Raw genomic sequence first — 25,997 nt, 5'->3', positions numbered from 1 at the left:
TTTCAAGGAAGCTGTGTAGGGTAGATGCTGCTTTTAAGTGCTGTGGTGCTATAAATCCTTACTTCCTACCTACTATAAACCATGAAGAGCAACAGGAGACTTTCCATGGTAGGGTACATCTCCCTGCTGAGTTGCCCCAAGAAGAGCTATGGTGAATGCAACCATGGGCCACACCAAGCATAGGTAGATAGTGATCTCCGAGAAGAAGCACAGAGCAAATAATCCAGTGGCTTTACTGTCAGCAGTGGGGCCTTATCAAGATGCGGTAGTGCTGGAAGGAGACTAAAGTTTCAGCAAAACTGCCTCTTCAGCAAGTGTGTGGGCATCCATGTTCCTACATCTGTCTCCAGCAACACAAGTTTATGTTCATTAAAAACTGGGGAGACTGAAAGGGTAGCCACTTTCAAAGGAACTAAGGAAAAATGTGTAACTTTTCCAAACATGAAAATTCAACCTCATTTCACACAGCTGAGACATGCACTTGGAGAGCAGCAGAGTGCTACCTGAATTAAGGGAGTCTGCAAGACTGGGAACTCAATCTACTGGGGACTAACCTAGCAGTTCTCTAACTGCTCCATCATGAACTGAAAAATAAAAGCCACTCCATTGTGTTCAAAACTGGTACTTAAACAGGGGAAGAATTGAAAATATATGCTCAGCAAGTGGGCCAAACTACTAGAAGTCACAAGGAAGTGGAAAATGAAGTCCCATGACCAAAACACCTTCTCCTATCAAGAAAATGTTTTGCTGGGTGAGTGGATGAGTAAAAAGCACACTTCTTGACCTATTCCCACACTTGGCACCTACCAACTATACCCTGCCCAGCCACTGTCTTCCAGTTTGTCCATACTGTAGGCCCTGAACAAAAGAAGCCCTTGCTGTCAGCAGCCCTGATGTCCCTAGTACCTGTACCACTCCTGACCACTGACTGCATCCATGTTCAACCACTGCAGCCATGACTGCTCTTCTTGTGTGCGAGGTGATGGGTCCAGTTGCCCAGTCTCTTGGCATAACTCTCCCTGGAGTGGGTCTTCCTCTCCATTTCTGAACCCTCTGTTGTTGTTCTTCTTCGGCTTTCCCTATGCAGGCTGGAGACCTGTCTTGATGTACACCATAGTGCAAGTCAGTGTACACCTCCCCCTTCAATGAGATTTAGTCCTAACCCACGTTCTTCTGGCAGTTTCAGCCAGTGCTTTCTCAGGGTAGATTTAAGTTGGACATTAGGAATTAATTCTTCACTGTGATGGTGCTGACACACTGGCACAGGTTGACTGGAGGAGTTGTGGATACCCCCTCCCTGGAGGTGTTCAAGACCAGGCTGGATGCCTAGTGGGAGGCATCCCTGCCCCTGTGGCTGTGGGGTTGGAACTAGATGATCCCTTAAGGTCCCTTTCAGCACAAACCAGCCTGTGATTCTATGATTCTGTGATCTGATTACTCCTCCTAGGAGCAGAGAAGCTTCAGTTGCTACTGCCCTGGAAGCAATCAAAAGAGGATATGAAGAGCAGGGTCCTAGTGTGGCTATAGGAGAATTACAAATATCTGGAAACAAAGACCTCCATGGTTTAACCCACTGTCCTTGATGCTCAAATGCCCTTCATCTTTCTCTTCTGCTATCACAAGGTCAGGAAGTACAGGAGACTGGCACAGGACAGTACTGAGATACACTAAATCCTGCCAGACTCCTGCCTACAGCTGCTCGCATACATCCCAAGCAATTTTTAGTGGCTACACAGCCTGTACAAGTAGCACCAACCACATTCAAGCAGTTTTGCTCATGCTAAAAGTCAGCTTTACTCTCTTGCGACAGAGCTCCTGGATACCTACAGAATCAGCGCCAATTTCTCTCAAACTGGGTATAAATAGGAGCTGGGTGCCATAATCCCGTTACGAATAAAGACCAGCAGGTAAACCACGCGTGCCATTGCTCTGAAGCCCGACATTTTGATTTTCAAGATAATCCAGACAGGTTGGGATTGTTTCCCCCTGCTGCAACCCTTGCTCCTTCAGACATCTCGGCAGGGATGCGATGACAGGCGTGCGCATCCCGTCTGCCGAGTCTGCGCCGGCAGGCTCGGGGCAGCGCTGCCGCCGCGCCACAGGCTCTGCAAGGGCACAGGGGACTCTCGGGGGCGGCGGGTGACATCCCCCGCCGCTCCCCGCCCCAACACCCCCAGCCAGCCTGGCAGCCGCCCTCTCGTTTCACACCCCGCCGCCTCGCCTCCCGCCGCCGCACGTCCCTGCAGCGGCGCCCGCCGGGTTCCAGCAGCCCCAGGCACTGCCACCCACCGCGTCCCCTCGCCGGGCCCCGGGGCCGCCCCCCGGCCCGGCCCCGAGCATGCTCAGTGCCGCCCTGACCTAGTTTCCCCTACCGGAGCCGGCAGCGGCGGAGCGGGGGGCATCGCTGCGGCACAGCGCGGCACGGCACGGCACGGCACGGCACGGCACGGCGCGGCACGGCACGGCGGCGTCGCCGCGCTCCGCTCGGGCTCCGGCTCCGGTTCCGGCATGGTGCTGCGCGGGGCGCGCTGAGGGGCAGGGCAGCGGCGGGTGACCGGGAGCAGCCGGCGAGCAGGTGAGCGGGCGGGGCGCGGGCCGCGGTTCCCCCTGCGGGCGGCCGGGCGGGCGTCCCGGGCAAGCGCTGCCCGCCTGGAACGGCCGCGCCGCGCTGCGCTGCTGGCACCTGCCGCGGCTGGCGGCCACCCGTTCACCGGCCACGGGGCCGCGGTGGCTGCGGAACTCTCCGGTCCCCGCCGCGATGAGCGCCGCGCCGCTCCTCCGCCAGCAGCCCCGGCGGAGTCCAGAGCGCCGGAGCGCAGGGACGGTGTCCGTACCTGCGAGAGGATGGCGAGCCTTCCGCGGCTGTCGTCGCCCGGCAGTTCACGGGAAGCCCGCCGCAGCCTGCGGTCAGGATGCTCGCTGCTGTCCCGCGCTATAAAGGAGAAAGGGAGGTGTAAATTCAGTGCACAGGCCGTGTCAATGGAGCTGACTTCTTCTGAGAGCTTAAATTGTGCAGCTAAAGATTTAAAATAAAGGCTGTCTCCAGATATTTAATTACCCTTTTATTTTACAGGATAGTCTCATGAGATAAAACTCAATTTCAGAAGTACCTCGAGGGAACAACAATTTTAAACTTTAGCACAGTCTTGCGATAGCTATCAAATGCCATTTCTTAACGGGGCAATTCTAACAGCATATGAGAGAGTCTTGTAAGAGACTACGCTGCCTACCCGTCCTTTTTCACCTGTTAAATTGAAGAATCTCAAATGGAGCTTCCCTGATAACTCTGCTCCGGAAATAAAAGTACCAATAGTGTAAGCCATGCAAAAATCTAAATGTGACCTAGTTTGATATGTTTTTACCTGAGAGACTGTGAAGTTAGTTCAAAGGGAAAAACACAAAGGAGTTAAAATGCAAAAAAAAAAAAAAAAAATTAGTGTTCTAGGTTTTTAGAGCCATTACTTTATGGAAGAATTTCTCTCTTCACCGAAGCAGGATAAAATACAGCAGTTCTCGTTTCAATGGAGATGATGTTTGCATGGTAGGGATCTTTTGTCTGACTTAGTATGTACAGTTAGCAAGAGCATTACTGATGTATTTGTGGTTGATTTAGTAGGAATCCTTTTCTATTAGAAAACCTTGTCATCTAGACTGCAGTATGTCAGCATCAGTTGATGTTGAGCACAGCTTACGCAGCTGGAGTGTAATTGTACACTTCTTTTTTCTGGAGATTTTGAAATGGTCAGAGGCTTAGGCAAACAGCAGAACATCCACACAATAATAAAGGCTTTCTTTCTACTTAAATAGAGTGATATGTGGTTTCATCTAAGGCATGTTTCCCATCCTGAAAGCTTAGAGATAAAATCAGTTGCTCTTAAAACATTTAACACATTGTGGAAGCATGGAGTGAATTCTGAAGTGATGTGTATTGTACAACTCCATTTGCCACTCTGCCCCATCCCTTTTGCCTCCTTGCCATGAGGCAGGTGCTCTAACAGGGAGGAGGGGGGTGGCTTTGTCACAGGAACCTGGTTAAACTGTATTCATCACTTTAGCCAAGGGAAAAAACAAAAAACAAAACAAAAGAAAACCAATCAACAGGAATATGCAAAGCCACCCACATACAGTTTAGAGGAAGGTCACATTTGTGACACCATGATGTGGGTGCTGGGGGTATTTCAGTAAAACGAAACCAATCCATCTCCATTTCAGTTTTTGCCTAGAAAGTTTGGAATGTGGGTACTGACATTTCTTTTATGGTTTAAACTTCTTGCAAGTGCAAGGCATTACTGAGATTTGGGTGCAGTTTTTAACAGGGAGAATGAGCTTGCCAGGACCTAAACTAACCCACACTGAGCTCTGGCCAGTGGGATCTGTTTTCTGTCAGCAAGTTGCACCTTAACGAGACATTTTTGCAGGCACAAACACCTGTGATCCTCATTTGAGATATCCTGGACTATATTAATGTGTCCCCAAAAGATTGTGGTGTAAGGCTAAGCTCCTGGATACTTCCTGGAATTCTTTCATTTCTGCGATTCTGAGCCGCCATCCATCCATACAGACTTGTGTTCCTCTCTGTAGTCTTAATATTTTGTTATTTAATTCTGTTATCATCTAACATCTTAGAAACATAATTTCCAAAACAATGAAGATGCTGTTACTCTTTACCACTTACTATAATTAAAATAATATGTAGCAACATTTTAAAGCATTGCATGTTCCATCTTTCAAGAAGTCTGCAAAGGGCATACAAATTTGTGCCTATTTGTGTCAAGACAGAGGAGTTCAAACAAGTTTTGATTTAGCTATGTAAGAAATTTTCGGTAGTGGACTCTCTTATTTCAGAGTAAAAGTAATTATGATGAATAGTACCTGTTTGTCACAGACAAGGAACTCTGCAGATGTGTGTAAATACCATGGTCTGGAAGAGGACCATCATATATGGAAGAATAACCTACCTAGCCCAAACTTAATGCTTAGTTGACTTAAGTCCACCACTCTTGAGTTTTATACCAAGAAAAAGTTTCTGCTGATATATTTAAGACATGCAGGGCCAGGGCATGTATATGTGCACTGCTGTGTCATATGTGTGACCATGTGATGCACAGAAAGAGCTATCACAACAGTCTTCATTTGCAAGGTCGAAATTTCTGTAGAGCACATGGCTAATAAAACAAAAGCTGGGCTTGAAGAAGACTCCACTACCAATAGCGTAGAATCTGCTTTATGATCTGTGTGGCCCACAACTCAGTAGGACATTTCCACCACAGTACCTGACTTGGTTAAAAACAGCAGGCTTCTTCACTAAATATAAAACATCTCCTTTTATTTTCAGTCATTGAAAATCTCCAGAATAGAGAATTAAGAGCAATTAAGAATACCTTAATTGCTCAGTTTGTATAAAAACGCACATATGAACTACAAGTTGCCTGAGTGGTTTTGCTACTTCAGTATATTTCACAAAAGTTGATTCAATACAGTAGAGATGCTGTGATTGCAGGAGCTGTGACATCAAAAGAGAACTTTTCAGAGGTTTGGCATTCTTGAGGTACTTTTAAATAACCTCTCCAATAATTACCTACCTATTAATTTTTAGGTTGGTGGATTAGTGTCTCTGCTCACAGAAATGAGTGGCATGCACATCAGACCAGTCAAAGACATGGTTAAATCAACAGGTCCAAATGTTTAAACTGAAGGGAGTCTTGAAAGTCTCTAGGACACCAAATGCTTGATAGTTTCCAATATCAAGACCTGAAACTTCAGGAGGAGTTACCCTCATGATGCGCCTCCTTCAGAGAAGCAAAACTAGGGGAGAAATTTCAAGTAAAAATATTCTAAAACATTTACACACTGATAAAGGCAACATGAAGAACTCCTTCATTGTACCACTATTGAATAGAATGTCATGTGCTTCTTTCCCTGCACCAAGAGTCTGGATATAGCATTCATTTTCCATCACACATAAAAAATGTGGAATCACCTTATTGCCTGGTGCTTTCTTGCTGCTGTTTATTGATATGCTATAGAACCCTGAAACTAGTAACAATATTTACGGACGCCAACTTTACCTTGTTGCCCCCTATGGTGTTGGATGTGTTTAGGGCAAATTACTTTAAAAGATATTAATTATAAATTTTACTCAGTTTCTGGCATTAATAGCACAATAACCTATAGCCCTTGAATTTTCCTTTTTTTTTCTTTTGTTATCATTTGGCTCTCTGCAAAACAAGTTGACAAATATTTGCCTGCATTAGCTTAGCAGTGCCTACAAAACATAAAATTAATTTATAGGCTTGTTATGATTTCTTTTAAACAGGAGTCCTAGAAAAGGGCTTCTAGTTGCCACACTGACAGCCATTCTTGTTCACTGCCTAGGGCCACGCACTCAGAGGACAATGGATACACAGAAGACTATTAAGTCCTCACTTTCTGCATAAACGATTATAACCTATGGTTTAGATAGATTACTGAGGGTAATATATAGAGGTAGATTATATAGAGTGTCTCCTGACTCTTCCTAAATTCTCAGACTTTATATTATCTTGTGGCAAGGGACTGCAGTCTAGTAATTTTTAATCAAAATTTTTCCTCCCACTGCCCCATCTTTTACCTCAGTTTAGCTGAAATTTGTCTCATTTCAGTATTATGAAAAGCAGTAAATACATATGCCTCATCACTCTTATCTACACCATTCAATATTGTGCATATTTTTAATTTCTCTTTTTACTCATCTACTCTTTAAAGTCAGTAGTCTGAAAGGTTATCTTAGTCTGTCATTGAATCTTACTTATTTCTGCTTTATTCTACTTGAAGATTAGATTCACCAATACTGACAATACTCTAGCTTCAAGAAGCCAGACCTGTCAGCAGATAATAGCTCACGAGCTTTAGGATCTAACTATCTACATGTAGGAAAAAAACCCAACATTCGCTATTGCAGACGTCCCAAGTAAGTGATATTTCATTGGTTACCTAGGCTGGAAATAAGTCCTCTCTTTGTGGTGGAAAGGACTTATCATTGCACTTACTTATAAGTATAATGAAAACGGTCAAATATATATTTCTCAGCCTATGGACAACACTCTCAGCCTGTCTCATTATTCGGAAATACTGCTACTCAAAAATAAGAAAGATTATGAAGGGTATCATGAAAGCAGTCTCCCAGAATTCCATGTAGAAATTTTTAATATTAGCTATATTATTTTCACATTGACTTCTCCAAGGCAATTCTTGAATTTCTTGAGTATTAGAGTTTCTTTAGGTGGGAAGGGGCTGATCCAACAGTGTAGTTTGCTCAGATTGTGTCTAAGTCACGTTTCGAACGTCTCAAAAGATGGAAATTCCACAGCCCCTCTGGACAGCCTGTTGCAGGGCTTGACTGACCTGCTTAAAAATGTTTTCATAACTAATCATAATTTCGGTTGTTTCAGCTTGGGTCCCTTGTGTCTTGTATTTTCACTGTGCACCTCTGAGAGGAGCGTGGGTCTGTCTTGTCTGTACTCTCACATCAGGTGGCTGAAGGCAGCAAGTGTGACAGCAGGTGGCTGAGCATAGGTGTCTGGGGCAGTACTGTTCAGCTCTGACAATTTTCTAAGAGATTCCTGGGCAGCTGAAAGCAGCTGAAACACCCACATAGCTGGGAGGTGCTGCCCAGTTGGGAAGCCCCAGTCTAGATGTGTAGAAGGAATCCCATCATTTTGTAAACATCATCAGCGTGTTGCCTGTTCAACATAACCAGAGAAGCAGAAAGCTATAAAGTTATGAAACACTGGAATCCCTGCAAAGATAATGAAAAGAGCAGCTCTTTCAGAACCAAGCCTTAATATTTTATTGATTAGCGAAGTACTAGAAAAATAAGTCAGAAAGTTTCTGATAGTTGTAAATCACTAACATTTCATCCATTTGTCAGGACTCTAACAGCTTAACTTTTCAATATGTGGTTCTCACTCTTAAGTCTTATAAACTGGCAGTGAGCTTCCCACCTTCTATATACATAGGTTCTTTCTTTTGCATTTCTGTTCCAGTAAAACCTGTTGACTTTTACTTTTGCTTGCCCTGTAAAGGCATTGCCCATGGAAATTAGAGAAGGACACAAGTAGTTTTTAAATAGTAAGGAATTAGGTTTTATTTCTATTTTTTGTAGCATCACCCTTGATAATTATTTATAGAAAATGAGAACTAGAATGAAAATTATTTAATTTCCATGATAACTAACAACCCAAGCCAGATGGCATTGGGATGCTGAAGCTATAGGAACAGAATGTATGCCTTACACAATAAGCTGGTTTCTTGTGCCTCATGTCTGAATTAAGTAACCTCACAGTTAATAGGATTGCACATTATTCTGAGAATAAGAACTGGCCAGTCTTCCAGAATTGAGAGAGCCAGGAAAAGGTATGCATCACTGCTCTCCTTTTCTATTCTTCTGTGCCTTGTCATCATGCTCTTATGCACAAAGGCAGTACTTATGAACAAAGCCCCTCACCCACACCACAGTAATTTTCCTTGGTGGCAGTAATACTGGGAAGCAAACTCATCTGTGACATGCAAGAGGAAAAAAAAAATAAATAAAAAAAAGACAATCATAAAATATCTCTGAGTTGTTAATGTTCCCAGCCAGTCTGAGCTGTAAATGTCTTCTGTTTAGATTGATGCTTGATTTTGTATAGAGAAGTTTTAACCTCAGTTTTTGTTGCTGTCTCACATAGTTAGGAGTAATACCACCACCCTGCAGGTGTACTTGTTCTGGGGAACATTCCAGGGAACTTCTGTGGATAGAAATGCATAGAGAGCATGGTAGAACTGCTGTTACTTAGAAGACAGTCCTGTCTGTAGTTCCCTCATATGGCTTGTGCAGTTTTCCTCAGAAGTTAATCTTGTAAGCAGTAAATCTATTACTTCCAGATACTCAGTTTTATACAGTTTGGGTTGGGGAAGAGAAAACCAAACTCTTTAAAGTAAGGATGCCTGGCAACCATCTTTCAGTGGCAAATGTTGCTACAGATACAATCCAACAGGGTAAGTTATCTATATGTATGCTCTAGGTGATGGAAGAGGGTTTGGGGGTTCCTCTGATGCCACCTTGGGATGTAAGCTTGTCCTTGACTACAGTCTTGGGTGGAAAAGGTTGTTCAGAATAGCCAGGGGTGTTCTTTTTCCTTTCCATGCACCACAGTTTAAAAAAAATGTCTTATTGGTAGCTCATGTGCTTTGTGGGTGGGAGAAAGGAGCATTTGTATTCTTTCCATGACCAGAAATTCAACATTTTTTATAGTGATCCTTTTGTGGAAAAACTGTGTTCCTACAGAGTGATGCTCAGTATTGCAGATGTCATTCTTTTGCATGCTGTGTTACTATCAGTCTTGAGAAGTTATTACAAGAATCTTTGTTTTAGTCTAGTCAATCTAGCTTTCTCTGACTTTGAGTCAAAGTATAAGGTTACAATTTTGGCTGCCTTCATCAGGTTTATCATAGGCACAGCTAATTACCACTTCTCATGGCCAAGATCCAGGGTGACAGCTCTATGCTCAGTTCTCCAGTATTCTGGATTCTCTTGCTTCTTCCCAGAAGTGGGCAGATACCACTACCATACTATTTCTGTCTCCTTAACCTTTTCCCTATTTACTGGTGTGATTGAATCGGAACCCATTACATCACTTCTGTTTAACAAAGCAGCTGGCTTGTTTTCCCTGATATCCTCAGGCTGCTATTGTGCTGTCAGCAAAGCAGTAGGAGAGAAACTCAGGAAATCTCCCTTTGAATCACTCTAGTGAGAGCACATTTTCTTTACTTCCCGTGCTCACTCTCTGCTTCTTCTTGCTTTCCTAATCTGACTCCAGCATTTTTGGTTCTGCCCAACAAGTTAGCAGAGTGTCCTGGACATGCAGGTCCCTGCATGGCTACCCTTTAGCTTTCTTTTGCTGGGTGAGAACAAGAAAATCTTTGTTGGTTTCTTCCACTTTTTTTGTTCCCCAGTAAGTGCAGAGGATGCACACCAAAGAAAAGATTCCCTGTCACTTCCTAGTTTCCCTGGGAACATTTGTCTAAACTTGAATCTTAAAACACTTGTTCTCGAGGGAGATCTCTCCCTCACACCTCCATCATACTGAAGTGTCTATCAAGAGCACTTCCCTGGATGTCATGTGAAAGCAGTAGCCACCCTTTCCAAACATTTTACTTTAAACCTGCTGCCTGGCTATTCCTCGTACTAGCCATGAAACTTACTTATTTCAGGCAGAAATGCATCTGCAGAGGTATTTAGTGTTTTCTTAATATTCTTCATTCCAGGAACAGACATGGGAAGGTACATTTCCAGGAGTGACAGGAGTGGGTATGAATCTTCCAGAGTAGACATAAATTATTTGGCTCTATTTCTTAACATTTACTTCAGCTATTTATGATTCAGTTCTGTACCAGAGAGAATCACTGTTGCTTTCAGACAAGGAGTTAGCCCTTTGACCATGTTACACACCAGTCACATATGTTACCACTGCACAAAGGTACAGTTAGTGCTTTCACAAGCTGAGTTAAACACAGGTAGCCATAAAGAATCAGCTGACTTCACATTGTCACTGCCATGACGTGCTTTTGTAGAATCACAGAATCGTTTGAGTTGCAAGGAACCTTAAGGGATCATCTAGTTGCAATCCCCCTGCATGGGCAAGGACACCTCCCACCAGACCACATCGCTTAGAGCCCCATCCATAGCTTTTCTAGACAACCTATGCCAGTGTCTCACCACCCTCACCGTGAAAAATTTCTTCCTCATATCTTATCTAAATCTACCTCTTTCAGCTTGAAACTATTACCCATCATCCTATCACCACATATCCTTGGAAAATCTCCCTCTCCAGCTTTCCTGTAGGTCCCTTAAGGTACTGAAAGGCCAGTATAAGGCCTCCCTGGAGTCTTCTCTCCTCTAGAGTGAACAATGCCAACATTCTCAGCCTGTTCTCATAGGAGAAGTGCTCCACCCCTCTGATCACCTTTGTGGTCTTCCTCTGGACTCTCCAAGAGCTCCATGTCTTATGCTGGGGCATAAGTACTCAAGATGGAGTCTCACAAGAGTGGAGTAGACAGAGAGAATCACCTCCCTTGACTTTGTGATGTAACTCATGTTGAGCTTCTCATCAACCAACACCTCCAAGTCCTTCTCCTCAGGACTGTTCTTAATCCATTCTCAGCCCAGACTGTGTTTGTGGTTGGGATTGCCCTGACCCATGTGTGGGACCAAGCATCTGGCCTTACTGAACTTCAGGCAGTTTGCATGGGCTCACCTCTCAAGAATGTCACAGTCCCTCTGGAGGACCTGCCTTCCCTCCAGTGTGTCAACCACACTACAAAGCTTGGTGCCATCAGTAAACTTGCTGAGGGTACACTCAACCCCACTACCCATGCTACCAACAAAGATGTTTAATAGCACCAATCCCACTACCAATGCCTGAGGACTACCACTCGTCACTGGTTCCTACTTGGACATTGAGCTGCTTGTTGCAACTCTTGAGTTCCACCATCCAGCCAATTTCTTATCTATTAACTGGTCCATCCATCAAGTCTACATCTCTCCAGTTTAGACACAAGGATGTTGTTTAGGAAAGTTTCAAATGCTTTGCACAAGTCCAGCTATATGACATCAATTGCTCTTCCCTTATCCACCAGTGCTGTAACCTCATCACGGAAGGTCACCAAATTTGTCAGGCATAATTTGGCCTTAATGAAGCCATGTTGGTTGTCACCAGTCATCTCCTTATTTTCCATGTGTCTTAGCATAGTTTCCAGGAGGATCTGCTCCATGATCTTGCCAGACACGAAGTGAGACTGGCTGGCTGTGGTTCCCTGAGTCTTCTTTTTTTCCCTTTTCAAAAATGGAGTTATGCTTCCCCTTTTCCAATCAGGGGGAACTTCCCCAAACATCCATCCATGGCATCCCTGTGCTTTAGGGATTTAGCTCAAGGGCCTTGAGCTTCCCAATACACTGTGGATCGTCCCTTACATGTTTTCTGTTCACCTGCACGGGTGATGCTATTTCTTTTCCTTCTGGAATGCAGATTGCTCTTCATACTAATCATCCGTTTTTATTACTGCTTATTTTTATGGCAATCAGAAAATACAGTAGGCTCAAATATAGTAATAACAAGCTAGAGTCAGTAATTAGCAACACAAAGCTTAATCAATTTATGTTGTTCTTTTGCCCTTCCCATTGTCTTAATCCAGGCACTCTTTGTTCCTGCTGCCTTGCCAGGAAGAGTGACGCGTCCACTGGCTTTTCTGTATGGCGCAATGCAGATCTATAACACTGTAGAGAAACATTTTATGGAGTGAATATGTGTAGCCATAAAAAATGGCTGTCTCCAAGCTTAATGGAGTAGCAGAAATGAGATGTAAATAGTTACTGAAGTGAATAGGCAGAACTGAAGGATTTTTTCCAAAGCACAGATTCACACAGACTCTGTGTGTACTGAACTTTAAAGGCGCAGGCTCTACACACTTTGCATAACTGGGAATGCCTAACTCCTTGTTAATAGAGCTTAATACAACAAATGATATTTGCATATTAATTTAAAGTAAAAAAAAAAATTATTCTGGCTTTTCAAGGCAAGCATTTCCACATTCAATAATTAGAAAAACAGAGAAAAAATAGGGGAAGGCTTGGAGTTGTGACAGGCATCCACACCATGCATGCAGCTTATCTCAAAAAAACCCAAAATATAGCTTGTCATTTCTAGTAATTATTTCTCCTGCAAAATGGAGGAAAATCTTTTGTTCTTTTAGTAAAAGTTATATCTATGTGTATGAAAACAAGTTCATTGCTTTAAAGTGAACAGTTGATAGAGAAGAAAACAATCTAAGTCAAATATTACCAGTGAAAGACAGTAATGTTGTCTTTCATTTTTCTAATGAAGAGTGGCTGGAAAGCTGCCCAGAGGAAAGGGACATGGGGGTATTGACTGACAACTGGCTAAATATATGCCACCAGTGTTCCCAGGTGGCCAAGAAGGCCAATGGCATCATGGCTTGTATCAGAAATAATGTGGCCAGCAGGACTAGGGCACTGATTATCATAGTGCCCCTAGTGCTTGGCACTGGTGAGAATGCACCTCAAATACTGTGTTCAGTTTGGGGCCCTGCAGTACAAGATGGACATTGAGGTGCTGGAACATGTCCAGAGAAGGGCAATGGAACTGCTGAAGGGTGTAGAGAACATAGAGAACAAGTCTTATGAAGTGTATTTGAGGGAACTGGGGTTGTTTAGCCTGGAGAAAAGGAGGCTTGAGGGGAGGCCTTTTCCCTGTCTACAACTACCTAAAAGGAGGTTGTAGCAAAGGGGGGATCAGTCTCTTCTCCCAAGTAACAAGTGATAGGACAAAGAGGAAATGGCCTCAAGCTGTGGGAGGGGAGGTTTAGATTCTATATCAGAAGAAACGTCTTCACTAAATGGGTTATTAAACACTGGAATAGTTGCAACAGGATAGTTGAATGACCATTCCTGGAGGTGTTTAAAAGCTGTTTAAAATGAGCTGCTTAGGAATATGGTTAAGGATTGGACTGGGCAGAGTTAGGTTAATGGTTGGACTTGATGATCTTAAAGGACCTTTCCAACCAGAATGATTCTGTGATTCTATGAAAGAAGAAAAGCAGGAAGGGGATTGTTTATTTGTTTTTATTTTAGTGTTTCCTCTATGTATGGAACTGACTTAACCTTATCAGCATTTTCTGTGCTAAGGTAGTTGAGTTACCATGGTGTCGACCAGATATTTAATAACATTGAAATGGTTTTGCAAGTGAGGTGTCCATTTGGGGAGAGCTTGTTAGACAGTTACCTGCATTTGGATTCCAGGCAGATTTCTGTAACTAAATATATTTCACTAAATTGTAGTTATTTCCCTTAGAAACATATGAGTAAAACCAATTTAGTTAGATATTTTGATGAGATTTTGACATCATTTGTGGCCCATAGACTGTGAGTGAAATTTCCAAAGGTGCTCATTTCACAGCCAACATTGTGCAGTCAGTACTGAATGTCAGTTGTGTTCAGTGGGCGCATAATGAGGACAATAGAGAGCACATTTGTAAACCTCCCTCCTTTGTCCACAAACTAAAATCACCGTATAAGAAAGGACTCACTGTAGATGATTAGTTGAGGAAAAATATTGCAGTAAATACAGGCAAAAGGTATACAGGCAAAATGTTTAATACCACATAAGGAATGAAAACACCACATAAGGAATGAAGTCCTAACTTCATTTGTACCTCGAACACACCTTACCCATAATTATGTCACTGGCAGCTATTTTTCTTTCTAAATCTGCTCTAAAAATTACAATGAAATTATTTTATTGAGTAGTAAATATTCTCCTTCAGTAATATTCTTCCACTCTATCTCAGAAAGCTTAAAAAAATGCACTAGCTTAAGAAAAGTGAATGGTCTAAGATGTTTTGCTGCATGTGCTGTTGTATTTGGACAAAATTGTGTATATTAAGGAATCCAACATCAGTTCCAAAAATCTTTCATGGAACAGTTCATTCTTGCACCATGTTTCACAATTCACATACAGCCATGCATGTGACAGAGGTGTAGCACAAAACTGGTAGTGACAACTTGAATGTGATGTACCTTTGTTTTTCCTGTTGATTTTACAAATGTTAAAAAAAAAAGCAAAACAAAAAAACAAAAAATCCATAGACCTTCTGGCATAGAAGCGTAGCTGCTGCTGTAGCTAAATTGCTGATAAGTGTCTAGGTGATAAAAGCTTTCTCCCACGCCTGCCATTCTGAACAACACTATTGTCAGGAAAATGTACGCATCTTCTTCCAGTAAGAATAAGGACCATGATAACATTAGCATTTAAACAAGACACTGAGGTGATGAGTGTAAAATGCATTAATGGATGTGTCACTATTTTAAAAGAGCACATTAATGGATTGTTTATATGTGCCATCTCATTGTACTTATTTATGTATTTATTTTATAGGATATTTCAAACATAAAATTGCATGGATCACACTCTCCTGTGACCTCCTCACCTGAAGGGTCTCTGCGTTCAACAGAACAGCCCAGCTCCCAGCCAGTTGCATAAACCCCTGAAGGAAAATGAACATATTGTACAGCCACCGCTTTTTGTACTTTCTGCCTACCACACGCCTTGTCATCTTATTAGCAGCTTTGACAACTGCTGAGGATGTGACTAATAGCACTTTCAACCACACTGACATGAACATAGGATCCGTGCCTGTGGTGATCTCCCACATTGACCATATTATAGTCAAGGAGGGAAGTAGTGCCTTGATTGACTGCAATGTCCAAGGTAGTCCTAGTCCACATTACAAATGGTACAATTCCAATGGGCGGCTGCTCCATGAAGAGGAGAATAAAGGTGAGGTCTTAGTATTCTCGCTGATGTAGTCCAGGGACACTTCTGATTTCCTCAGGTTGACTAATAACCTGAACTTCATGGCCTGACTGTGGTATTTTCCTCCGTGAAAATATATGAAAGCCCAGTGGCAGTCATAAATTTGTTGTGTGCAACTTGGAAGAAAGAATAACATTTTTTTTAATGTCTTATTTATAGCAACGTATAGCAAGAAGCTGAGACCCTTAGAGAAGGTCTTCTTTTAATTGCTAGACTTGGAGTTTTTTTCCTGTTTTCCATTCTGTCCTTTTTCATTCTTCTCTGGCCCCCCAAAAGACTAAAAAGCTATTTTCCAAAGCAAAGGATGATTCTCTTGACATATGAGAATAGTTTTTTGGCATAAATTCAACACAGCTAACTCCCTGATATGCCTGCTGTCTTTATGCATAGTGCCATGGAAGGGTGAGAAACAGGAGATGTGCTGAATGACCAAGAGAAAAACCTATATAGGGCATCATTCAGAAGGACAGACAAGTTTGAGCCTTTCTGGCTTTAGTTAAGACTTCAGTTGCATTTGTCAGAGGCCTTAATTACACACAAGCTTCTTTTCCTTAAATGGAAGGTTTGGGTGACTATACTAATCTTCTTGGGGGGAGGGGGGGTAGAAGGTGTTTTGCTCATGTAATCCTTCTATACTGACTGCTTTGTTCACAGTATGATGAAATAAACTCATAGTTATTCATACTAAATGCAAGATAGCTTGCCTAACTAATAGCTGACCTGAGGGAGAACTCTGCTATGACAGAAGTAATGATTGACTCTGCTGGATGTGTAACACCATAGTGCATCTGTAAGAGCTTGCTCCATAACTGGTTATATTTTACATTACAGTGCTTTTTAATTTCCTGAATAGAGCTAGAGAAAGAAACTACTTTAGCTAGTAAGCAGAATTTCAGATACAATTTATGCAGTCATGTGAACATACCGTGATTAGTGCACTAGAGTGTATTAGTAAGACTAACTGAATTTTCCCCCTTTAGTTAGACATCTAACATTAAATCTTTTTATAGTCAACTGAGAGACATAGCTACTAACCCAAATACTTAGGGAGGTAAGCAAAAACTTTAACCAAATCAGTAAAAATTGCAGACTTAAAGTTTAACCTTAAGTTAAACTTCCAACAGTGCACTTCTTCCTTCAAGAAACTGTCTTCCTGTAAGAAATGTCTCCTATCATAAAACCTTTCTTTACTGTGTATATAGTTATGTTGAGTATGGCGTTGAATTGTTACCAAAACCTAGTAATGATACCTTTTCTAATCATTATTTTCTCATTAAGCTTATACTGTCTATCAGGATCCACTGGCACAGACCCAGTCATTGCATCACAGTTCAATGCCATTATGTCATTTCTAACAGCTGGAGCCAGGATACATCATCAAGGCATCTTGTCATTTTACAATTAATAAACACCTTATTTACCAACAGTAAAATTCAAAGAAAAATGGAGAAGCGACGACTCTGTATTTTTTTCTTACTCTAAAGGTGGAGAAAGAAGACACTGACAATTCCTCTGTAAGAGAGTTTTACTTTGAATTTGCCTAAGCAGCAGACTGGGGTGATTTTTTTATGTGAAGGTCTGCTTTAGACTGAGTTTTTTATTTATTCTATATTTTTAAATTTCAGGCAAAATGATTCAGCTGTTTTCAAGAATTAAACTAGTGTTTCAGCTAAGTTAAAAAATTCTAAGTAAGTGGATTAAAAAGATGTAATTAAGAACTGTCCATAAAGGAACTGAGGCAGGGATCTCGTGGGAATACTTTCTACGTAACCTTCTGCTGGACATAATATAGAAAAAATTAATTGGATAATTCATGTTTAATTAGAAAATTTTTCAAAATGGTAAAAGCCCATAACTATTCTGAATTAAAGGCTTTTTTTGACTAATGAGTTTCAGAATTGCCCACAGATTCTTCCTTGAAAAAAATAAAGTAAAAAACCAGAATCATCTTTTTAACAAAGAAAGACCTTCCATCAAAAGGATAAAATAAACGTAGAAGCAAGGTATACATCAACCTGTGGCAGGACTGCAATTCTTGCCTTATCATCTGCATGCACTGCAAATGGGTTTTGCCATGTTTAGTCCTCTTACTGCAGATACTGTGTCCTTGCTCAGCTGCCTTAATAGACTTAAACTGCAGCTGGTTAGACTGGGTTTAAGGAATACCAACTTTCTGTTAGTAAAGATCAGTGAACTCATTAAATTCTTTCCTGTAGAAGTTTCTTGAAATTCCATTACTGCCATCAGCAGCCACCTGTTGGGAATGGCTTGGGATTGCATTACAAAGATTGGAAAAGTTGAGTCTGCCACTGAGCAGCAATATGTATTATATGACCTTGTTGGCTTACATCAGCCTATGTCATTGTTTAAAAAAGAATTCTTTTGCATGACATCTTCCTGTATAAAGTTTTTGCAAGGCACAGAGGCACTCCTACACTTTCTGGCTGTTCTCTGCACTATGCGAACACTTTCAAGTGTGTGTTTACATATAGGAAAGAATTGATGCCAGGCTTTCCTGTTGTAGTTGAATAATGTTTTTATAGTGAAAATGCAATTTAATAAGTCAAATCACACCAAATAAAGCAAAAATGGACATCTTCAGCTCTTAAATAGTAGCAATTGTTGAATGAAAAAGAAGTTCACTTCTGAAAACTAAAAATCTAATTGGTTTCCCATATACAGTGGAAAAACAAACTACCTACCTGGATCTTAAATCACTTTAGCAGTGGTAGGAGCTCTGGATTTCAACATGCTGTTTCACACTGAGTTTAGTGACTAAATTATTCTGCTTTGCCAGGTTCAAAGAATATGAAATGTATTTGTACAATTACATGTAGATATCAATTATATTATACTGACAGAAGTGACTCCTAAAAATAAAAGAGGTTCCATCATGGTGGATAGAAGATCATACTGGCAAACAAGATGTTCTAATTGGTCATGGCTCTTCTCTTTCCCATCGATCGTACTCCTACTGCCCTATTTCCTTTTTTTAAAAATCATATTTCAAAATTAGTTTCTGAACACCTCAGAGGGCAGGCAGTGTAGTATACCTTGTCTGAAATTTTAGGATTTTTAAAGTTTATATTAACAGAATCATATGAGATACTGTAACAAAACATCAAAAATAACCCAGTTTTAAGAAAATGCATTGTCATGGAACAGAATTCTTCTAACTAAATTACTCTCTCCTTTCCAGCAGGAAAATGGTGGTTTCTTGACAATGGGCTACTAAACATTACCAGCGTGTCTTTCGAAGACAGAGGTAAATACACATGTGTTGCATCCAATATGTATGGCAGTGTTAACAATACTGTGACACTGAGGGTTGTTTTTACCTCCGGAGATATGGGAATCTATTACATGATTGTCTGCCTTGTAGCTTTTACAATTGTTATGATACTAAACATTACTCGGTTGTGTATGATGAGCAGTCATCTAAAGAAAACAGAGAAAGCAATCAATGAATTCTTCAGAACAGAAGGAGCAGAGAAACTCCAGAAAGCCTTTGAGATTGCAAAGCGTATCCCAATTATCACTTCAGCCAAAACGCTTGAGCTTGCCAAAGTGACCCAGTTTAAGACCATGGAATTTGCTCGCTATATTGAAGAGCTTGCTCGGAGTGTACCTTTGCCACCTCTCATCATGAACTGCAGAACTATAATGGAAGAAATTATGGAGGTTGTTGGTCTGGAGGAGCAAGGGCAGAATTTTGTACGGCAGACAGCAGAAGGCCAGGAAACCACTGAAACTGATGAGATGTACATGATCCCAAATGCTTTGAAGCGCAGTGACTCTCCCACAGCTGACTCTGATGCATCCTCACTGCATGAGCCACCTAAACAGATTGCAATAAAGGTATCAGTTCACCCGTTGTCCAGAAAGGACTGCGTGGACGGTCAGTCACAAGAAAGCATGCAGTTGGACACCAAGGAAGAAGACCCTCCTCAAACACCAGCACTTCCTGCAGAGCCCCTTCCTGAGCCTGCGGCTGAACTCAGTTCTGATGACACAGCACTGGCAAATGACAAAAATACATGTGTTATATATGAAAGCCATGTATGATAGTTTCTCCTGAATCTATGCATAGCAGGAAAATCAGGTGGAGCTCTTTTAAAAATACATATTGTACTTGCCGCTAAGCCTTACCAGGAGACTATCATAGCAAAAGCATGTATGTGGATTGTTTGGCACTTTCTTCTTGGTTTGACTTCAGTGTACCATGATGTATGGCAGAGTAATTGCTATTACATTAATATTAATTGCTCTTTTCAATTAGGAGTATTTCCAAGAAACATTTACCTCAGCATTTCCTAGGTTGAAGTCACCTGTAGTGGCCTCTTGGAAGTCATTGGTAGTCTTTGCTGTAGGACACTTGAACTTACTAAACTTTAAACTGCTTTTCATTTTCCTCCTTCACTCTTGTTATTTCCATCTGTTGCATTCTTGCTAATATTATCTTGTGAATCTGAAATATTGCCCAAGAGGCAGCACTCCTGTAGCCAAATAAAATCCTGATAGATCCCATTTACACAGCCTGTTTGCTCAGCTCCATTGTGATTCAGAGAGCTATTAAAGAAAGTTAAAATGTTTCCATGTCATTTAAAACCACACTGCTTAGGCACAAGGGAAATAGTTTTCCTTTTTCCCTGTAATGAAGATGCTAACAATTGGTTTTTTCCTCATAGAGAAACAACTCTAAGTTGTATTTTACAGATGAGAAAGCCTGTAAACATCTTACAGACAGTTGCAGTCCAACTGTTGTGGAACAGAAGGGTTCTCTGCAGGGTTTTCTTGCAAATATTTGAGCATTTTTTATTTTGACAGAAGTTTATATGGAACACAGCTGAAAATATGCAAGATGTCTTGTTTTGCAGCAATTTGGTAGGAGTAAGCATGCACTACCTTTCTAGATGTTATGCAGGTTTCTTAAGAGTCCTGCAAATGGAAGTAATCAGCTGATGACAAGGCTGAAATGGCAGAAGACCCTTTTATTTGGTTTCTCAATTATTGCAGATTTGTATTCTGAAGATGAAGCCTAAATTCATCTTTAAGCATGAGTTGGAAAGTGTGTCATCCAAACTAAAAACAACAGCAAAAAAATATAGTCAGGTGTCATGTGAAATTACAATGACCATCACATAAACTCTTAACTGTCTTATAATTGCTTTGGTATTTTAACAACCTCCTACCTATGTAGGATGTTTGCTGCTTGAGTACATGAGACTCTACCACTGTAAAGCTTTAATGATCACAGCAATTGTGGCATTAAAAAAGATCAACATTTATGCCAGAAATTGCCAGGAGTGGAAAGGAAGTGATAATTTCTGTTACAGACAGACAATAAAAAAACCTTCTCCAAATTGTGTTCCTCAGAGAGTCACTAGCAGTGTGCTACAGGAACATCCCAAGCTATGTAGGTGATACAGAGAAGGCTCTATATTTTCCTTTACATGGTTATTAAAAAAAATACCTATTTAATAACAGACTTTAGATTTTGCAACTGACTTGTGAAAAAGAAAGAATAACAGCATGTAGTTGCCTAATCTACATTTCTGCTCACCACAGTTGCAGGCATCTGTACAAAATGCATATGCATAAAGGAAACATGAAAGGGCAAAGTAAGTATTTTCGTTCCAATGAAGCAATATAAGTCTCAAACACAGGCTAGATAGAATAAAATAAAGAACCTCACTTCTGACCAGTGCAATTGAAAATACTACTGATGCAAACTGTTAACTTCTTGTCTGAGTCCAAATTGTTTTTTCATTATTAACTTTTTACAGTAGAGATAAGACTCCTTCATATATTCACATGGTGATTGGACCAGGCAGTTCTGATCCTGACTGCTGCCCTCAGGCTGTCCTCCAGCCTGTTTATTATTTATTTATTGAGAAACATTTGAGAGCAAACTATCCCCATAGGCTTTTTTTCAGTATCTCTGTGTAAACTTTCTTGAAGGTTCAGATTATTTTTTCCAAAGGTTGCCCCCCAAGAGCATGTTTATGAAATAAACACAAATATACATTGCACATCATGTATGAACAACAGATTTTTGGATTTGATGCACGTAATAGCTGTAAAGCTGAATTTCAGCAGTTGCAAGGTCAAAGGGAACCTTGGCTTTGCTGGAGCTGCATTTACTCAGAAAGAGGAGTTCAAAGGTCAGCATGCTATAAATTCTTCAGATACTTAACTTTGTGGTATTTATGGAATAAAAGTAGAGCAGCACTGTATCTGAAGAAAATACAGATTGTAATGGTTCTGGTAATGTATTTTAGCTGTTTTCATATGTGCTGCGTATCAGCTCTTTACATGCTTGCAGGCACTTCCTTTGTGGGAAACAGATGGGAAGCAAGACCCCATCTTTCCTGCTCCAGACTTATTGGCTGTGCGCTTACAAATGATTCTGTCCTGCAGTATTTCTTAGGCAATGGCTGGTTTATGGTGTAAGAACACAATCAACAAATACAAAAAATTAAACATGGCTTGTAGAAAACATTAACATTTGCATTGTTACGTATTTTCATGCAGCTTAAGCACTTTGGGGATATTACAGTGATATGTTCTCATCATTGGACTATGCACACCTTTTGTTACACTTTTCTGCTTATTATATCACCAAAAACCTATGGTTCTTAGAATACTCAGCATCTGCAAAATCCAGTCCAACTAAATTTGTGCTCTAAAAGCATAAGGAACACCAAACCAGGCTTAGAAAGGAAAAGAGATTTGCAAGATGCATTCACATAATTTTAAATCTTTTTGCCAAAACTTCATGAACCATGACTAGATTTCTGCAGCATGAGAAATCGGGATCGTATTTGAATTTTACATTTATTCTTTTTTTGCTAAATATAAGACCATAATAATCAGACGACTTGAACATAGTACTCATTATCTACTTACTCACCATTTTCTTTTTGAACAGCATTTGTTTACTGCTGATCCCTCTTTGTTCTCTGATTTAGTATGCTTGTGATGAAACCTACTCTTCAGTCATTTTTTGAGGTCATTAAAAGAATTTAAAAGAATCCATATATCAGCATTTTTATGCAGGTTTAATGGTATGAGGTAAGGCACAGCAGTTTGCTCCTGTGCTTAAAAAATTACTGTATAATTGTAAGACTTGTAGAATGGCATACATAGGCAGATGTTGATTTTTTTTACAATCAGTGCCTGTTTTATTCTAATGTACATACTATGTCAGTTCCTTGATTTGCAGTTACCTTTTGACAAAAGTACTGTAATGTATAACCTGAGCTTTCTGACAGTCAGCTTGATTCAGATGAATTAATTCTGGAAAGTGTTAACAGTGTCGAATTTTAAAAGTTTTTATGGAGTATCTTGGTAGCATGCTATTTTTAAGAGTCGGCCTCTTAAGTATGCCATACTTAGTGGGACAAATGAAAGCTTCTTAGATGCACAGGAAATGCTTGCACTAAAGTATCTTAAGTTATGTTTCATATATTATGAAATCCTTTTTGATTTTACAAAAAATGTAAGACAAATATGAATGTGTTCTTTTGAGAAACAGTTACTGTATTTTAATTTAAATAACTGTTATGATTTTATAGTTTGCAGCCATAAACCACAGAGACCAGTTCATGCTGAAGTGGCAAAATGAAATGTGATCCAGCTTGTAAATTTATCATTGTTTCAATAAAGAATTTGCACAGAGTATATTGAGTTTGTACATGCTCTGCAAGATGATGGTTTTCTAGTAAGAGTGTACCATAGCTTCAGTTCAGGTGGAAGAAAAAATTATCATTCATTGTACGTCTGCTATTATTACAGAAACTTTCATCAACAGAAACATCTATTTACCTAGAAAGAAAGTTGTAATAAACCAAGAGAGAGCTGTGTCATTATTCAGAATATAGACCCAAATGTTAATTGGTGCTGTTATCAATAGCCTATCAATTGCTCATTTTCACTTTGGAAGCATGTCAGCTCTTCCAGTCAGTGGACGTTTTTGTCCACTATTTCCACTCTGAGCCCTGTCATGGGGCCTTGCAAAAAGTCTTGCTTGCTGAGGAATGGCTGAGGGTGTTCAGCCTGGAGAAGAGGAGGCTCAGGGGAGACCTCATCACTCTCTACGACTCCCTGAAAGGAGGTTGGAGCCAGGGGGGGGTTGGTCCCTTCTCCCAGGCAGATACCAGTAAGACAAGAGGGCATGGACTTAAGCTCTGCCAGGGGAGGTTTAGGTTGGATATTAGGAAAAAATTCTTTACAGAGAGGGCGACCAGGCATCGGGATGGGCTGCCCAGGGAGGTGGTGGATTCTCCATCTCTGGAGGTTTTTAAGAAGAGACTGAATGTGGCACTCAGTGCCACTGTGGTCTGATACCCACAGTGGTAGTGAATCAAGGGTTGGACTTGATGATCTCAGAGGCCCTTTCCAACCCAGATGATTCTGTGATGATGTGAAAGTAATTGTTTCTTGTCCCAGAGTACCAAGACAAAATAAACGTGTGGGTTGCCATACCCACCCCCAGTTCCTCATTCACCTGAAGAACATGAGCTGGAATGGCTTTCCTGTTCCACAGCAGCTGGACTGTATCACTCTCTAATAGTGTTCAGCAGAATTATTTGAAGCAGTCACTGTAATACCATATCCTGGCTGTGCTGGTGCTACACAAGTAGCAGCCAACAGCAGTCACTGACAGAGATGGAGTAGAGGGGATTCGCCCTTTCACACATGAAAGATTTCCATTTGCCAGCTGTCTGTTCAAGGCTGAAAACCATAGCCAATAGCAGGAAACAATGGATATTTCTGGTTTTAACTCTGCATTAATGGGGCTAGGATATCAACCATTTATTTACAAATACCGACAAAAAAAATAGTGACGGGGTCAAAAACTGATCACAAAAATGGAATACATATGGTGAGAGCCATATACTATTTTATTGTCTCAGCGTGGGACCCAGTCTCACTGCAGGGGCAGTTTGATATGCTGTGACTTTTTTTATATAGACAAGCAGTACTTCAGGATGCTCCCTCCAACTGAACTCCTCCAGGAGCTTTGTTGAAGCATCTGTCTGGAAGGCAGGGTACCACTAGACAGCTAATGAAACAGACTGCCCTCAGTCCCAGTGCTTCTTAAAATGAGATGTTTATTATGTGGAGGAAATTATCTTACATCAGTACCACAGAGGCATTCCAAAACTAAAAGCTGCTCTTGGGTTGTATCTCCACAGAGCCAAAGGTGGGAACACTGTAGGGGCCTCTGCTCTGGTACTAAGACTGCAGCCAGGCAGGGCAGTGCATAACTCTGGGCTGGTACCCCAGGTATTTGCCATGCTACAACACTGCTTTCCCAGAGGACTGAATGTTTTCTAGCCCATATCCTGTACAAGTGCCTGGAACAGTCAGCTAAGAGACTTGAGAATCAGTTCCTTTCCAGCATCCCTTTCTTCTATCTCTTTCTCTCCCCATCTTACCTTCCTGCACCTTATGTCCCCACAACATCTGCAATGCTACTTCTCAAGAGAGAACAGAATGAAGTTAGTGGTCAGGGCAAGTGTTTCTGCATTCCAAGCACCTCTCTGCCAAATTGACCTAAGACCCAAATGGACTTTTCTTCCACAGCTGTTACCAGGCTTTAATGCTATGTACTATGTTTAGCTCTCTGGCTCCCAGACCCAAACTCAGTCATTATATTCTTAAAGGCTTACATGTAAATCCACAGTATCATGTATAAGTCTGTAAATTGATGAAAGACAATAATGCAAACTGAAGCTAAGTTACCAATTTCTTATTAAAAATCAGAATGTATGGCAGCAAACATTAAATGTGGCAGGCTTGGGACAATCAAGTTATGTACTGAGAAGCTACTTCATACCACAAGATTACTCAAGAGTGAGTTAACAGCCAGCCTTGTATAGCATGGAGAATACATATAAAACCTTGCTTATGACTGATTGGAAATCTAGCATTAGCATAAAATCAATTTGCCATTATATAGCCACTTTCTGAGACCAGATTCCTCTTAAATCTACTCTTTTGTGTATGTGTTCTTTTTCACTGCTTGTGTTTTGCTTTGTTTGCCCTAAAATTCTTGTTTCAAAATAAACCAGAGGATCCTACTGTTTTTTTAAGTTTCCTGGCTTGGGGCAGGAAACAGCCATCTCACAGCCATCTGTATGCTTATATTTTAATTGTACAGATGTACAATTAACTAATCCCAGGTGGTACAGGATGAACTAATCAATAAGCTGAAGCAGATTTCTTTTGCAGAACAGCATCAACAGAACAGGTAAAGCCATAATTCCCTAGACACAAGTGAAATAATTGTCTTCAGTCCCATAAGGGCCTATGAATATGTTATGTTCTTTTGTTTGTTAACTTCAAAAAAGTCTTATATGATACATCCCTGCCTTAAATAACATGTTTATTTTGCTTAGCCTCCCTCCATGGATGGATTAGCACATTTGCACCATTGCTACATGTACAATGCTACATCAGCTATCCATTATCTGGATTGGTTTGTCTTATTTACTGGATATCTTGGCAAGTGCAGGAGTCAAAAACTGATCAGAGATTTTTGAAGAGACTGCAGATAGCTTTGTGGCACTATGAAAATAG

The 25,997-nt window shown here is 40.9% G+C and overlaps 1 protein-coding gene across 3 annotated transcripts; it reads left to right on the top strand.

Moving 5' to 3' along the window:
- The first annotated feature begins 2,451 nt into the window (after positions 1-2,451).
- MFAP3L (microfibril associated protein 3 like) lies at positions 2,452-23,093 on the top strand. 3 transcript variants are annotated; one of them, XM_071743174.1, is made up of 3 exons: positions 2,452-2,575; positions 14,973-15,374; positions 18,613-23,093. In XM_071743174.1, exons 2-3 carry the CDS (start codon positions 15,092-15,094, stop codon positions 19,473-19,475), a joined length of 1,146 nt encoding a protein of 381 aa, XP_071599275.1. In that variant the 5' UTR covers positions 2,452-2,575; positions 14,973-15,091; the 3' UTR covers positions 19,476-23,093. The 3 variants fall into 3 exon arrangements, with proteins under 3 accessions (XP_071599275.1, XP_071599273.1, XP_071599274.1); XM_071743172.1 differs by having other exon boundaries at positions 18,610-23,093; XM_071743173.1 differs by lacking the exon at positions 2,452-2,575 and adding an exon at positions 2,589-2,951 and having other exon boundaries at positions 18,610-23,093.
- The last annotated feature ends 2,904 nt before the right edge of the window (positions 23,094-25,997 follow it).

The sequence above is a fragment of the Heliangelus exortis genome, chromosome 4, assembly GCF_036169615.1.
Source record: "Heliangelus exortis chromosome 4, bHelExo1.hap1, whole genome shotgun sequence".
Classification (NCBI taxonomy): domain Eukaryota; kingdom Metazoa; phylum Chordata; class Aves; order Apodiformes; family Trochilidae; genus Heliangelus; species Heliangelus exortis.
This window is presented reverse-complemented; position numbering and strand designations above follow the sequence as displayed.